The sequence below is a fragment of the Babylonia areolata genome, chromosome 17 (assembly GCF_041734735.1).
Source record: "Babylonia areolata isolate BAREFJ2019XMU chromosome 17, ASM4173473v1, whole genome shotgun sequence".
Lineage (NCBI taxonomy): Eukaryota > Metazoa > Mollusca > Gastropoda > Neogastropoda > Buccinidae > Babylonia > Babylonia areolata.
The window spans coordinates 9,707,332-9,724,617 of NC_134892.1; the positions used below are offsets into that span (position 1 = coordinate 9,707,332).

The window sequence follows — 17,286 nt, forward strand, 5'->3', positions numbered from 1 at the left end:
CAAAACTGGGCTTTGACCCCCTTCACCCTCACCCTATCACCTCTACCTCCATCCCTTCTGCCATTTCTGTTCTGTCCCAGTCAATGGAGGGGAGGAGTGAGAAGGAACAAGTATGGTAGTGACAATGGCACATGGAAAGGAAAGAGGAAGGAGGCGAGAAAGAGAGAACTAGATGGGGTGAAGGGATGGACAATGAAGGAGTGGCGGGGACTATTGTGGTCGTTCGGTTTGTTGTGATCTGAGTCATAGACGACTGTTTAAAATGGATCTGGGAACTTACCGTAAACTTTGGTCTATTGAGCGCACTGGTATATAAGCCGCACCCACTAAATTTTGAAAAAAATTGAACTTTATACATACATAAGCCGCACCGGTTTATAAGCCGCACTTATTTCCGGTACCGGAACACATACTGATACCAAGAAAAGCTGTCGATACTGTAGGTTATGAAATAATCACAACCGGGAACAACACAAAGAAAAGCAAGCGAAAATACTGCTAGTGCCACAATCCGCAAATAAGCCACATCACTGTATAAGCCGCAGAGGTTGAAGCTGGGGTAAAAAGTCGAGGATTATAGACCGAACTTTACGGCAACTGATGATGCCTGTACATTTCGATTTCATTAATGCACTGGGATTTCCAACTGAGACAACAAAGTGAAGACATAGAGGTGGGGGGAGAGAAAGAGAGAGGGTAAAACCTGGTTGTGTTCAAGTGAAATGGTAAGATATGCACATCTGTGACATTTTCATGCTTTGTGAGTGTGTGTGATTTCATAATTATTGTATCATCACATACCCCTCCACCCCCCACCCCCATGCCCCCTTCCATTCTTTCAAATCATGACTACACAACTGAGCCTCCCCAAGTGACAATACGTGGTCAGCGCACGATGGAAAGTACCAATGGCAGTAACATGCTCCCGGTTTGAAAACTAATGGCGCACAAAACAGCTCCCGCTATGAATGCAAGACGGTTAAAATACACATCTATTCTATATAACAAGAATGATATCACCACAGCTCTCTTTGGATCATGAAGAGTTTTCGCATCAAGAATTGCCCATATCCTGTTCTTCCAAATTTTGTCTCTTGGAACAAGTTTAAAAGGTTCACTTTTTTTTTTACATGTATTCTGCCACCGTTTACATGTCAGACTCTCCTGGATGAAGAAGACAATATGCTGGGAATGACTGGAAAAATACAAACACTGACCAGTTAATATTAAAAACACTGTTGTTCTGTAACCACACCAAGGCATTTTTCAGCTCCATCTTACACACATACACACACATATACATAAATACAATTACACACAGACAACCTAAATGCAGGTTATAACAACAGACTCACTTTGTTTACACGAAAGTAAGTAACCAGGGATGTCCCTAGAATTCAAAGCGTTCGCTGCCCCAAATATATACACCACATAGAATTCTGCAGAGTCTGCTTACCAGCTTTGGGACCGTCAACTTGTGCTGGTGGTGTTGATCCTACTGAACTTTGTCTGCCTGTGACCAAGAAGAGATGCCAAAACACCTGCTTAATCCAGTAATTATAGGAAATCAACTCCAAGAACAAAATACACACACACACACACACACACACACACACACACACACACACATACACATACTCAGGCCATAGTAACCCTGCAAAACGCACCCCAGCAGGACACTATTATTAATTTACACAAATTAATAAAATAGCATCAGAGACTAAATATGAATGTTGGCAGTCACAGTGTTAGGAAAGAATCGACGCAAGTGTATGGAAGTGTTACCAACATTAAGATGAAAAACAAACTGTACACAACACACACAAACACACATATACACTTTCAAAAGCTATGCTTTTTGCATTCAATCTAATAAGAGGAGTTTGAATTATACTCACTGTTTGGTGAGATATACTTAACATGTCAAACTGATGCAAACTAGGCCTACTGGTCTGCTCTGCTTGGACAAATTTTGCATGGCTGACAGTGAAAAGACGCCCAGCCATGTCCAAATCAAATGCCTCTACAGGCTATAAGCACTAACTCATTCCGTGCCCATCAAGAAAATGCCCCATGTGAACCAAGGCAGAGACGCAGGGACGGGCAGGTGGGCATTTGAGTTCGACATGATAAGTATATATCAACAAACTGGGAGTATACTTTTTGGTGCCATATACTGATGCAGAATTCAAAGCAAATGGAGGAGGGCAACGTGTGATGAGACCTATCCCAAAAATATCTGAAGCACCTGACTGGAAAGAGATGCCTATCTTCATCGTCTTGGGCTAAGATACCAGATAAGGGCAAGGGTGTGATCCTCAAAGAGTAAGAGGGAACCTCAGGGTCCAGAAGGAAGTGGAGTGTGATGGAACCATCTCAATGGAAGGCCAAGTCCTGTGGCATTCCACTGAGACCATGTATCTCTCTTCTATGCCAGCCCGTGGCCAGCAACAGAAGAAAAGTGGTCTTGACGGTGAGTAAGCTGAAAGGAATAATGGCCAAGGGCTTGAACATGTGGGGCGGCCGAGGCGCGAGTTCCCAACAGAGAGGCACTACTGACCGAGGAGGTCAGCCTGACCAACAAATAGATACAACTCGGGGCAGCCTGTGCCACACTGTGGGATGTGCTGGGCTAGATCCAGGGTGGAGAGGATGTGGGGTTGCGCCCCGGTCCTCCTGGCAACCAAGCACGCAACCAAGGTGCGCCCCAATATGGGAAGAATGGGGGAATCCACCCTGGGCGCCAGCTATCCTGTGACCCCATCCTCAAAGTAGAGGTCCCCCCTCTAATTCCCCCACCGTAGCCACGACTTTCTCCCCCATTGAGGTAGGTGGGGGAGGGGGCTCTGTGTTGGAGGGAGGAAGGGAAATAGCAACAGAACCCCTAAGGGCATTCTCAGCACTGAGACCTGGGTAAATGCCGGGCTCAGCCTCCACTTGAGAGTGAGTGCCCCACCCTGTGTCCCTGCATCGAAGAGAGGAGTTGCCACTCCCAAACAATCCCCCCTCCCACTGGGATGCTTTTGGAGGTGACAGTAGTACCGGTTTCCCCTCGGTCCCCTTCTGGCTTCACCACCGCTAAGAGGAACAAGTGTTCCCTCCATGATTGGTGCCCAAAGATGCGTCACTGCAGTCCCTATTGGGGAAAATCCATGGGCTCCGGGCCTGGAAAAGGCTCTTGACGAGGCTCGATCCCAGCCTCATGGTTCTTGCCATTGCAGGATGACTGACGAGGTATGGTGACAGCACTATGCACCCAGCAAAATATCCAAGGCCGGAGAGAGAAGGGACAGACAAGAGCGACTGACAAAAAGAAAAAAAGAGGCGATTCAAGAGAGCAGTCGAATCCAGTACAGAGAAGGTACAACGATAACAGCAAGCTGCATACAACAAAAAAGGCCCAATGAACTCAATGAAATGGCGTAAGACAAGGCAGAGTTGAAAAACCTGACAAGGTGGTGTTGACAGAAGGAATGAGTCATTGTTTGTAGCCTTTAGAGATGTTTGACTGGCTAAGATCTGACCGGGCAGGACTGGGCATCTTTTCACTGTCAGCCACGCAAAATTTCGCCAAGCAGAGCAAACTGATAGGCCTAGTTTGCATCAGTTTGACATGGTACAGTATATGACACCAAACAGATTTTTCTGAAAGAATCGTCAAGACACAGCTGTTGTTCAGTATGCTAATATTTACTTATGGAAAAAGGTAATAATGGAATTTTAACTTCAGTCAGGACTTTTATCATATAAAGAAAATACACCAACATATCCAGATAAAATTAGCTCATAATTCATGACTGCAAATGGTCCCACCTTCTCTCATGAAAAAACAAAAATTAAGCTTTTCAATTCAGTATGTGATCCTGAAACACTTCCTGTTAATTTTACACAGATGATACTGTCCTAAACTACGCAAAACGTTCTGGAACTACCACATAGACCACATACTAAAAAGAAGCAAGAAAGAGACTTCTTTTTATAAAAAATAGTTTGCAAACCATACAGGGGCCTGGTCACAAAAGAAACAGTGACACAGACACTAACAACTGAAACAGGGGTTATGCTTATAATTTGTTTACACATGTGAGCCAGTAACCCAGGATGTCCCTACAATTTACAGTACCTGTTCCCCAAAAATAGACACCAAATTTATGAAAAGTCTGCTTACCGGGACATTTGGCTGGTGACGGTGGTCCTGTGACAAATAAGTCATGCCATAACTGCTTAATCCATTTACTATAGGAAACCAAGTCTAGGAAAACACACAGACACACACCAGGGACACACACACACACACACACACACACACACACACACATACACACACATATATATATATATATATATATATATATATATATATATATATATATATTATAATCATCATTTTTTTGAATTTACGCCTAATCTTGAAAATAAGCCCAAGGCATTTACAAACAGAAAAAAAGCAAAAAAACAAAAAAAAACACCATGCAAGTATCAAAAAGGAACAATTGGACACAAGACAAAACATTATATTATTCATCCCCCTACCCCCACAGACACAAACCTAAACATACACACAAACACACACAAGCACATGTGCACGCACACACACACACGCACATCATAGAACACAATCATAAATGGAACACAATCAAAAACGTAACCTATGAATTCTGAAACTCTCAAACTCACTCACCCACTGATAAGTCTTTTTAGTTCATACTGGAAAGGGATAAGCTGTTGAGAATTAATCAGGAGGGGAAAAGGTGGGTCTTCAGACTGGATTTGAAAGACTGCAGTGAAGATGAGTGACGGAGAGGCTGAGGAAGTTGATTCCAAAGGATGGGGGCTTGGTATGAAAAACTACATTGGCCACACATTTTGATTCAAACAGGGGGGATCCTAAGCAGGCGGGAGTCAGAAGAAGAGCGGAGTTTGTATTAGGGTATGAAAGGATGAAAGAGATCGGAAAAATACTGTGGACCAATAACCACAATAGACTTCAAAGAGAGACGACTTTGTAAATAATTCTTTCTTGTACTGGGAGCCAGTGTAAAGCATGAAGGAGAGGAGAGACGTGATCAAATTTAGAAGATCAAAAGACAAGACGAGCAGCATGGTTCTGGACTTTCTGAAGTCCAGCAATGAGGTAACTGGGTGAACCGACAGGAAGGGAATTACAATAATTCAGGCACAAAGACACAGACGAGAGTTTTGGTTGCATCTTCAGTCAAGAGATGACAAATGGATGCAATTCTGCCAATTTCAAAGTAACACAATTTGCATACATTTGCAACATGCTGCTGATAGGAAAGAGACTGGTTGACACCAAGATTACAGACAGAAGAGGAAAGAGGAATGTCGGTGCCACTTAGGAAAACTGAGGAAGGAAGAGAGACTGAGTGACAAAGTCTTTGTAGGGTGATAATCATGATTTCAGTTTTATCATTCAATTTTTGCTTGTCTTTAGTCATCCATGCCTTCAGATTAGAGATGCAGGCCTGAGTAGTCACTGAGAGAGGGAAGGACAGACGAAGGTCCTGACAAGATACAGCTGGCTGCCATCAGTAAAGCTTTGGTGGGACAACGAATGATGGCTGACAATGGTGGCAATCAGTTGTGTATAGAGAACAAACAGAATAGGCCCAAGCCCAAGTATACACACACATATATATATATATATATATATATTATATATATATACATATGCTTTCATGGCATCATTTACACACAGTCAATGTGAACAGTTTGTGTTGCCCAACCTTATTCCTTTATTTCCCATGTGTGATGTTATTTTCATCTGTTCTATTATCATGTGTGGCTGTGTGGGGTTTTTTTGTTTTTTTTTTTTGTTTTTTTTCAAGCTGTACAAATAACATAAAACGAATCAATAAAATAAAAATAAAAACTTGAAAAGAAAAAAGGTGCAAGTCCCAAGACAGAGTTGTCGCTTGCCTTGCTACAACCTGACCTACCTTTCGGAGAAACAACTGGATGACATTGTATTCACTAAGAACTATTTACATTCACCAGTGTGGTTGGGTTATTTGGTTATTTTGTTTGTTTTTGATGGGTTTTTTTGTTTGTTTTGGAACAGACAGTCAGGCCATAATGTCTTTTGCAGGGTTCTCTCATTCTGACAATGACCACAACTGCAGTTTCAAACTCCTGAAAAATCTTTATCATTGCTCTTCTTCTTCTGTAGTTCCAAACTGCAGTAGCTTTGCCACACTTACATGAACACTTAATGGCTGCATTACATTTAAGCACATACGAAAATCTTGGACTCTGGTACCATCTGAATCAGTGAAAAATAAGCTTTATATCACCATGAGGTAGCAATGTATTTTATACTTCTGCGTCAGGGGGCGCAGGGGGGGGGGGAGTGGGGCGAATGTCTTCAAATGTGTCCCAAAAACAGATCTATATGCTGGCTGTTCGACATGAAACAAAATAAAAAAATAACTGATGGTGGACCTTGTTCAGGTTTTGACCTTGCAGACTGACCTCATTTGAATACTGGGAATGGAAAATTCCACATCCCATAAAAAGATCAAAACAACCACCCACCCTCAAACTACTTCTTGAATGTCTGCCACGCCGGAAGCACAACACAGGATAAGTTTCACTGATTATGGTAGGCAGTTCTCGGAAAGAATACATCCTCACACAATGAAAGAAACAAACAATGGGGAATTATCCACATTTCTTCCCCTGTACTTGTCTATAAGATGGGAAAAGTTGTCAATTCGTCAATAACATTCATCTCTGGCTAATAACACTGTAATATATCCTCAACATTTCTTCCTCTCCACTCTCTGACTGGCATTCTTTATGTCTCTTTGACAGAGGAAGAAATGTGGAGTATATATTACAATGTTATTTATACAATTTCATAATTTTTCCATCTTTGGAACAAAACCGAATGGTAAGAACACAGGGGAATTGCCAACACTGGATTGAAACATTAATGACTTACCTTATTTTTCATTATGCTTTTAACAGATTACTTAGCAATTTCACATAGAAAACCCCAAGTGAAAAATGACATTTTGTCCAGCTGCCAGCTTTCCTGCAGCCAGTGTTAGTGGGTGCCAGTACCTGACAATACACACAATTAACACTCTAGCCAAGTCCATTTCTTTCAAAAAAACATTATGAACAGAGGATCAGATGCATTCCTACTTTTATGGACATGTATATATATAGAAAGTGGTAAGATTAACACTGAAGAATCACAGTCAGTATCATAAAGTCAGCCTCTTTACATAGCTGATTGTTCCTGAACATGATGCACCAGGTGGTGAGGCCTTTGCACAAAGCATGCTGCCAATAAATTCAGTGACCTACTTTCAATATGTTCTTTGACACTCTCCATGCCATCAACATCATTTCCTTTCCAAGAAACTGCACTACCAGAGTTGGTTTAGGCATTGATGATTACAAGTTACTGGTTGGCATCATCATAACAATTTACCTTGACACGTCTTGCTATTTGCTGTGGGTGATAGAAGATAAATAAGTTGGATGTTTGTGTTTTGTTGAGTTGTAATTAAAATTTCATTTATCATACAGCATTTGGGCAAAAGAAATGCACAAACGAATAAGAAACTTCCACCATATTTAAACCTACAAAACAAACTCTCAGGCTGATGTAAATAGTTCTAAGTCCATCATAATGAATGCAATATATTCTTGCAGCCATTTTATGCACTGAGTCATATTTTTTTTGATTATCTTTCGGATGAGCAAGATCAATTTTCAAGAAATCATTTCCCCTAGTATATTCAGATTCATGTCCCATTACACGGCAGAATTTTGCTGCTCCAGACAGACTTATGCATCAATGTGACTTAAATACCAAGCAGAAGAAGAAACTATTTCAACTAAAAATAAGAAAAAGACTGCTAACAATCAATGCTGAAATATGCAAATTCAAGTGCTAAACATTTGTGAGAAAGAAAGACAATGAAACCTTAACAAGATCATAAAAACACATATTGCTTCGTCCCAATCTATTGACTCCTCCTACAAAAGCTGTTATCATGACTGGAATGTTTGGATTTTTTTTCTTTCCTTTCTATCTTTAAACCATATTTGGTGTTGACTGGCAAAGCTTTTCCAGAAAAAAATTAGGTAAAGTTTACTATGAGGACAACATTATGTACACACCCATAACCCATATTCACACAAACTGAATCAGGATTATCCAATAAACTCACTCTCTTTACACATATGAGCCTAAAAGATAGATAATTTCCCAAAGAGAGGGAAGAAGTAACACTCACTCTTCAGAGCAAAGTTGCATGTCTTTAACACCGGCCAGTCAGGATCAGCAACTTGGCAGATGTAGTCCCCTTCATCCTCCTGGCTGGCCGAGGACAGACCGACCGTCAGGTACCGAGTGATGTTGGAGAAGTCCAACCGTGTCAGGCCTGACAGCGGCTTACACTTGTAATCAGGGTATCCATTCCGAATGCAATATGCAATATATTCTGTGCAAAACAATTTGAAATTCAAGTTTTCTTTTTGTTTTTGTTTTTTAATACATCTTTACATTATATACACAAACATCTCTACTAAAGCAGGCATACAAAGACATTATGTGTGTGTGTGCGCGCGCGCATGCACACATATATATCTAGTTATATACATACATACATATATATATATAATATATATATACACACACATATATATATACCCACTAGCATACAAAAACATATAATAATGCATACATACATGTAGAAAGACAGACACACACACACACACACACACACACACACACACGGTACTTCCTAAACCATGGCAAATGGCAATGGAAAATTGGCAATGTCAGGGTTTCACATGTCAAGAACCATAGGCAACAAAGAATTGTTTTTGTTGTTGCTTTTATAACAGACTTTTTTTCTGTGTGAAATTTGGGCTGCTCTCCCTGTGGACAGTGTGTAACTGCAGTGAGGCACCACCTATATTGTTGTTGTTTTTCCTCCTACTGCATGTCTGCGCATGTTTTTGCTTTCTAACAATGTGGATCTTTCAAAACAATTTTGCCAGTGACTACCCTTTTGTGGTCATGGGTTCTTTTATGTGCTCTTAGTGCATACATCACACAGGACCTCGGTTTAATGTCTTTAACGATGGACTTGTGTGTCCAGACCACCACTCAAGGTCTGGTGGAGGAGAAGAAAATTCTGGAGAGTGTGGGATCCAATCCTCTGCTCTCAGATTCCCTCCTTTACAAGGCAGATGTGTTTCCACTATGTCACACTGAATATCAACCAGTGTCAAACCTTTGTCTTCTCAAGCACTAACCACCACCCTCAACACACCTGTCTCTCCACTGGAAGTCCGACGCTCGATGTAAATTTCCTGCCGCTGACCCTCATCCTGCATGTTGACCCCAAAGTCACAGGTCAACTCTGCTTTCTGACCTTTCACCACTGAGGGCATATTGCACGTCACTACCTGTGGATCTGAAATGCAGAAGTGTATGCACATACACACACACACACACACACACGTATGGTCGGTTTCCAGACATCGTTGTAAATGGAAGTCTCTCAGTCTGATTCAACACAAGCATGTGTTTACAATGATTATTCAAATGTTTTGCATTTTACCAGGATTGCAACTGAATAAAGAGTTATCTGCAACAGTTTTGTATACATGTTTTGTTTTTTGTGTCTTAAATGTGATGAAAGTCACAAAAAATGTAGAAAAAAATTGACGTCATTTTGTGACAAGGCAACGTGTTTGAAAACAAAGTGGCCTGAAACAAAAAAGAACAAACACTATCAAAGCGCAGTCCCTATAGATCTGATCAATGTTTGTTTCTTGTTCTAATAAAACATCTATCATCAATAAGGATGGCATAATAAGTTTGAAAAATTAAGCAAAAGACTGCTTGACATGTCCCGTTTCACTCCTTAAAATGCAAGCACACGAATATACTCCTACACATTCTTCACTTGCAACAAGTGGTCATCACATCTCATCTCTGATGGCACATGCACTCACTTCCCAACAAAACTGTCTGTGCAATGATAAGAACGCAATAGAAGTCACATATTAATTTTGAGGTCCTCTTTCCTGTGTTACATTTGCAATTGTAAACTTCCCAATAAAAATATACAAGTAAACAAAATCAAAACTATTTTCATGCCAACTGTGCAGATGCATTGTGGGGAAAGCTTAAATCGATTTGAAAAACATCCTTCAATGCTGTGTGTTTGAACATAGCGTCAGAGGTGGTGGTGTGTCCAACAGCCTGTGAAATGCATGTCTCAGTCTTTTACACTGAAATCTCTGATGAGTTGACTCGCACCCAATGGTTGATACATTGTTTGAAAATAAACTTGTGTACCTTATTTTGTTGTTGTAATGTTTTATTTATCCATGTTTCTCTCACACAAGTAAATTAGGACACAATCACGGTTTCTGACACACCACAAAAAGCGATGATATTCCTATTCAGATACCAGCGTAAGATTCTGAAACGAGTCAATTCATGTTGCACGATAAGATTGCACTGAGTTGAAGACCCGTTGCATCAAAAGTTCAAGTGACGATGTTTAACTCACTCGATACTAACAACGGCTATTTCCGTCGTCCGTTTCCAACTGGTTTTATACGAACAAGTATTGCCGTTCCGACCTTAAAAAATTTCCACAAGTGACGTCGTGACCCAGTGTCACAGACACAGCCATCTATGTTACAGCCTAATTAGCATAGGTCAACCTTTGACCCCTGGAGTGGCTGGCAAGTGGCTTGTTGCTGTGCTGCTGAGCTATTTTTATCGTCACCCAGGCCTTTGTGTTCAGACAAACAACAATGGCATCACAACCCAGCATGAGTGGTTCACAGAGCAGACAAGGAAGGCGTGTTTACACCCTACGAGAAGCCGTGGAACTGGTCCAAACTTAAGGATCAGATGTAGAGTATGGTGAAGAAGACGAGGAGAGTGATTTTTTACCATCCAAGGAGAGTGAACATGAAAGTTTGTCGGACATCAAACCTGATGTGGAAGAGGAAAGAGGCGTGGCAAGTGATGCGGGCAGTGACAGTGAAAGAGAGGCAGGCGCACACGGCCTACTGGCTGACCAGAGCATGGACACTTTTCTCAAGTTATGAGCAAAGACTGGCATGAAGATTTCAGTTTTTTCCCTGCCATACCACCATACACGGACCAAGAACTGCACGGATTGCAATTACAAGGGATGACTGGCCACGCCCCCATAGACTTTTATGACGCGATATTTGACAACGCGATCATGGCGCATATCGTTGAAGAAACGAACCAGTATGCCGCTCAGTCTCCTCAACAAAAAGGTGATCGGCCACCCCACAGTCTCTTTCGGAAGTGGAAGAACACTACAGTGAACGAAATGACTGGTTTCTTGGCAATTCTCATACACATGGGTCTCGCCCACAAACCACAAGTTGCTGACCACTGGTCAACCAACCCTATCCTGGTGTCACCTTTTGCTGCCAACATCATGTCCAGGGATAGATTCACTTTACTTCTGGCCATGCTTCATGTCTCAAACAACGAAAATTATATTCCCTGGGAAGAAGAAAACCACAATCCTCTCCACAAAATCCAGCCTGTCTACACCCATCTGCGAGACAGATTCAAGGCCCTCTACATCCCAGAGGAAAACATCTGCCTTGATGAGGCAATGTGCCCATGGAGGGGGAAGCTGAGCTTCAGGGTGTATATGAAGGACAAGCCTGTGAAGTGGGGGATCAAACTATATGAGCTGTGTGAGTCATCATCAGCTTATGTGTTTGACTTTGAAATTTTTGGAAACGTCCCCAACATCAGCAACAAACCGGTCGATGTGGTGATGAGAATTCCAGAGCCCCTCCTGAAGAAAGGCCCGACAGTCTACGTAGACAATTACTACTGCTGCCCTGAGCTGGCAGAGAAGCTGGTGATGCAAGACACTCACTGTGTTGGGACTGTGCGGCCGAACAGGAAGGGTATGCCCAGACATCTGGTTTCTGCAGCCCCACCATGCGGCCATGTATACGCTTTACGCCAAGGTATGTTGTCATTTTATTTATCATGAGTTTGTTTCCCTATGATAATATGTTCACACAATAATTTATAAATCATACATCCTCCAGGATATACTGTTTTCCACATATGGTTGTGTTACAACTGATATTATGAATATGATCTGTTCATTTGTACTTCATCTACATCACAAATATACAAATACTGTATACACATCTGTGGTGTGTGTAAAGGTACACAGGCATTGTTGAGTTTGTGGATGTAGATGTGGATATGTGTGTGTGTGTGTGTGTGTAAGTGTGCATTAGTTAGTGGTTGTGGTGGTGATAGTGGTGTGTGTGTGTTTTCTTTTCCACTGCAACTGTTTCCCTAATTCTCTGTGTACATGTGTTATAGGTGCAGTAGGTGTCCTGAAGTGGATGGACAAGAAGGCAGTGCACCTCATCACCACCAAGATGGACCCAGCTGAGATGGAGGAGGTCACCACAAGGACAGGCAGGAAACTGAAGTTAAAGCTGTCCAAAACTACATTGTCAACATGGCTGGAGTTGACTGCAGTGACCAGTTCATGGCCTACATGCCACTCAACCGGAAGATGATCAAGTGGTGGAAAAAAATATTTTTTTCACCTCTTCACTCTCTCACTTATCCAGGCATCCATCCTCCATGACAAGTACCAGAGGAGTCAAGGAGGATCTAGGATGTCCCTGAAAAAGTTCATTGTTATAATTTGCAATGAACTCAATGCCAGGTATCAAGCTGGTGTTGCTGCTGGCCAAGCCGCTGCCCAGACTGTTGCCCAGGCCGTTGCCCAGCCCATCACCCAGCCCATTGCCCAGCCCCATCCTCCAGGACTTGTGCCCACACCACAGACTTGCCTTCAAGGTGGACATTTTTCCACCGTTTTTCCTCCACGACCCAGTGGAAAGAAGAACTTCAGGAAATGCCATGTTTGTACTGCATGGCGCAAACGCTATCCCGAGGTGAAATTTCGGGAAAGCCCAAACTGGTGCGCAAAATGTGGTGTAACTTTGTGTGATAAGCTGTGCCAGGGAAGAGACATCACTTGTTTTCAAGTGTATCACACCATTGCAGATTATGCAAATTGTTAGAAGAGAGTGATGTGCTTTTTCTTTTTTTCTTTTTTTGCTTTTTTTTTCCATGTGTAGACTGCGGCTGTTTTGGATATCAAATAGTGAGTTAGTTTTTGGCCCTATGATTAATGTTAGTGTATTCTTACAGTGCAGAAACTTTCAAATGATTACCAGTGTGATGTGTGTGAAAAACAGCTTTTTCTTCAAGAACAGTGTGGATTAGCTAAACAAAAAAGATCATCGTAAAGGATACCCCAACTCCATCCAACTACAGACAGAGTACCATAGACTGAAGAGCTGCTTACTGTGCTTATTCACTACATCAATAATCATGTCTCCAAATTTCAAGACTGTGGGACATTTCTTTTTTTCAAACCATACTTATACCCACTGTACTGAAAAATGCCACATGACAAATTAGCAACTTGTGCCAGGGTGCCAGTACCTGACAATACACACAATTAACACTCTAGCCAAGTCCATTTCTTTCAAAAAACATTATGAACAGAGGATCAGATGCATTCCTACTTTTATGGACATGTATATATATATATATATAGCAAGTGGTAAGATTAACACTGAAGAATCACAGTCAGTATCATAAAGTCAGCCTGTTTACATAGCTGATTGTTCCTGAACATGATGCACCAGGTGGTGAGGCCTTTGCACAAAGCATGCTGCCAATAAATTCAGTGACCTTTCAATATGTTCTTTGACACTCTCCATGCCATCAACATCATTTCCTTTCCAAGAAACTGCACTACCAGAGTTGGTTTAGGCATTGATGATTACAAGTTACTGGTTGGCATCATCATAACAATTTACCTTGACACGTCTTGCTATTTGTTGTGGGTTTATAGAAGATAAATAAGTTGGATGTTTGTGTTTTGTTGAGTTGTAATTAAAATTTCATTTATCATACAGCATTTGGGCAAAAGAAATGCACAAACGAATAAGAAACTTCCACCATATTTAAACCTACAAAACAAACTCTCAGGCTGATGTAAATAGTTCTAAGTCCATCATAATGAATGCAATATATTCTTGCAGCCATTTTATGCACTGAATCATTTTTTTTTTTGATTATCTTTCGGATGAGCAAGATCAATTTTCAAGAAATTATTTCCCCTAGTATATTCAGATTCATGTCCCATTACATGGCAGAATTTTGCTGCTCCAGACAGACTTATGCATCAATGTGACTTAAATACCAAGCAGAAGAAGAAACTATTTCAACTAAAAAGAAGAAAAAGACTGCTAACAATCAATGCTGAAATATGCAAATTCAAGTGCTAAACATTTGTGAGAAAGAAAGACAACGAAACCTTAACAAGATCATAAAAACACATATTGCTTCGTCCCAATCTATTGACTCCTCCTACAAAAGCTGTTATCATGACTGGAATGTTTGGATTTTTTTTCTTTCCTTTCTATCTTTAAACCATATTTGGTGTTGACTGGCAAAGCTTTTCCAGAAAAAAAATTAGGCAAAGTTTACTATGAGGACAACATTATGTACATACCCATATTCACACAAACTGAATCAGGGTTATCCAATAAACTCACTCTCTTTACACACATGAGCCTAAAAGATAGATAATTTCCCAAAGAGAGGGAAGAAGAGACACTCACTCTTCAGAGCAAAGTCGCATGTCTTTGGCGCCGGCCAGTCAGGATCAGCAACTTGGCAGATGTAGTCCCCTTCATCCTCCTGGCTGACCGAGGACAGACCGACCGTCAGGTACCGAGTGATGTTGGAGAAGTCCAACCGTGTCAGGCCTGATAGCGGCTTACACTTGTAATCAGGGTATCCATTCCGAATGCAATATGCAATATATTCTGTGCAAAACAATTTGAAATTCAAGTTTTCTTTTTGTTTTTGTTTTTTTAATACATCTTTACATTATATACACAAACATCTCTACTAAAGCAGGCATACAAAGACATTGTGTGTGTGTGTGTGCGCGCGCGCGTGCACACATATATATCTAGTTATATACATACATACATATATATATAATATATATATATATACACACACACATATATATATACCCACTAGCATACAAAAAACATATAATAATGCATAAATACATGTAGAAACACACACACACACACACACACACACACACACACACACACACGGTACTTCCTAAACCATGGCAAATGGCAATGGAAAATTGGCAATGTCAGGGTTTCACATGTCAAGAACCATAGGCAATAAAGAACTGTTGTTGTTGCTTTTATAACAGACTTTTTTTCTGTGTGAAATTTGGGCTGCTCTCCCTGTGGACAGTGTGTAACTGCAGTGAGGCACCACCTATATTGTTGTTGTTTTTCCTCCTACTGCATGTCTGCGAGTGTTTTTGCTTTTCAACAATGTGAATCTTTCAAAACAATTTTGCCAGTGACTACCCTTTTGTGGTCATGGGTTCTTTTATGTGCTCTTAGTGCATGCAGCACACAGGACCTCGGTTTAATGTCTCAAACGATGGACTTGTGTGTCCAGACCACCACTCAAGGTCTGGTGGAGGAGAACAAAATTCTGGTGAGTGTGGGATCCAATCCATCTGCTCTCAGATTCCCTCCTTTACAAGGCAGATGTGTTTCCACTATGTCACACTGAATACCAACCAGTGTCAAACCTTTATCTTCTCAAGCACTAACCACCACTCTCTACGCACCTGCAGATCTATTGGAAGTCTGACGCTCGATGTAAATTTCCTGCCGCTGACCCTCATCCTGCATGTTGACCCCAAAGTCACAGGTCAACTCTCCCTTGTGGCCTTTCACCACTGAGAGCATATTGCAGGTCACTAACTGTGGATCTGAAATACAGAAATGTACACATATGTAATATCTATTGATCATTCTATCTTTCTATGCACACACATATATGTGCACATCTACAGTACTGGAAATGACCAGTAAAATAATGAGATCCTCAGTTGCAGCTTTAGTAGTATCTTTTACATGTGATTTTTTTAATAATATTTTTTAGTTCAGCGAGTTTAACCATATACTTTTTCATCTAAACAATGCACTGCTCATCACCAGTTGTATCTACCTGATTTTCAAACATTTTATTGTCTGCAGTTGTAACAAAAATGGCACCAAAAAGTGGGACATGGCTTGGCTAGAAACCTGTACAATTTAACAATCAAAAAAGCAATACAATAATGAACAAGAGTATTCTGCAAGTGAATAAAATATAAATCCCACTCACAGCAAGGCACTGCAAAACTTTATGCAACAGGATGATTCTGACACATCCAAAAATACAGTTGTCATGCATTTCAATCGTTTCCACTGATTAAATGTAACATGTTATCACCCACATTGCGTTCTTCCCTTACAACATGTGACTGCTTCAACTAAATTAAAAATACTCCAAAATGCATCTTTGGGGATTAATCTTCCTGCACGCGATTCACTTTGTGGAAACTAGGAGCTGAAAACAAGTTCTGTTTTTGTTAACACAGTACGTTCCACACACAACATCTTCCCAGCCCAGCAATAAAGCCACCAGTTCTGTGTTCTGCACTCTGAACCGACAGTGTGAGGAAACACCGATAATGTGCACATGACAAAAAACTGAAAAAGCACATGGCCCTTGCAGGCTAAAATACAAGCTACAAATTGGCTTGATTGTTTCCATCCAGTGCAATGAACTGCACACCTAATCTGCTCAAGGTTTCCACATGTGTCTGCCTCTGGTGTTTGGTGAAAACATACATGTTGTAGGCAAACGAAGGGAATGATTTAATTCTTGTTTTTACTGTTTATCAGAATAGCGACTATTTTCTGAACAAAAACCCAATTCTCTCAAAATGTGATTCCTTCCAAAGTAACACACAAATGGTTCTACACAAAATCTACAGTGCACAAAGTTATGGAAAACTTTCACATTGCTAAAATGTATGTGTCAGTTCTGTAAGTCTGTTATTTGCAAAACCTGACATACATTCACTATTTTTTGTGTAAAGCGAACCATATTTGTGCAATTACGCAAAAACAAAGACAAAAAATTTCTTGTTTTAAATGAAGCGCACAGAATGAAGACACATGATAATGAACTTTTCTGTTGCAACTTTTTACTTCTGCAAGTTTCATTCCATAGGTCATTAGGTGTCGGATATCAAAAATATTCTCAACATTACTGTTTATGTCTCTGGAAGGAATGTT

At 40.8% G+C, this 17,286-nt stretch overlaps 1 protein-coding gene across 5 annotated transcripts in view; it reads right to left on the reverse strand.

Annotated features, from left to right (window-relative positions):
* LOC143291641 (uncharacterized) overlaps window positions 1-17,286 on the reverse strand; it is a 43,507-nt gene that overhangs the window by 18,975 nt on the left and 7,246 nt on the right. For all 5 annotated transcript variants that reach the window (XM_076601617.1, XM_076601616.1, XM_076601614.1 and 2 more), the window contains 6 exons: window positions 15,786-15,929; window positions 14,734-14,940; window positions 9,318-9,461; window positions 8,274-8,480; window positions 4,169-4,195; window positions 1,457-1,513 (listed from right to left, as the gene is read on the reverse strand). In XM_076601617.1, the coding sequence (XP_076457732.1) occupies window positions 1,457-1,513; window positions 4,169-4,195; window positions 8,274-8,480; window positions 9,318-9,461; window positions 14,734-14,940; window positions 15,786-15,929 (786 nt within the window). The remainder of the gene's footprint in view (window positions 1-1,456; window positions 1,514-4,168; window positions 4,196-8,273; window positions 8,481-9,317; window positions 9,462-14,733; window positions 14,941-15,785; window positions 15,930-17,286) is intronic.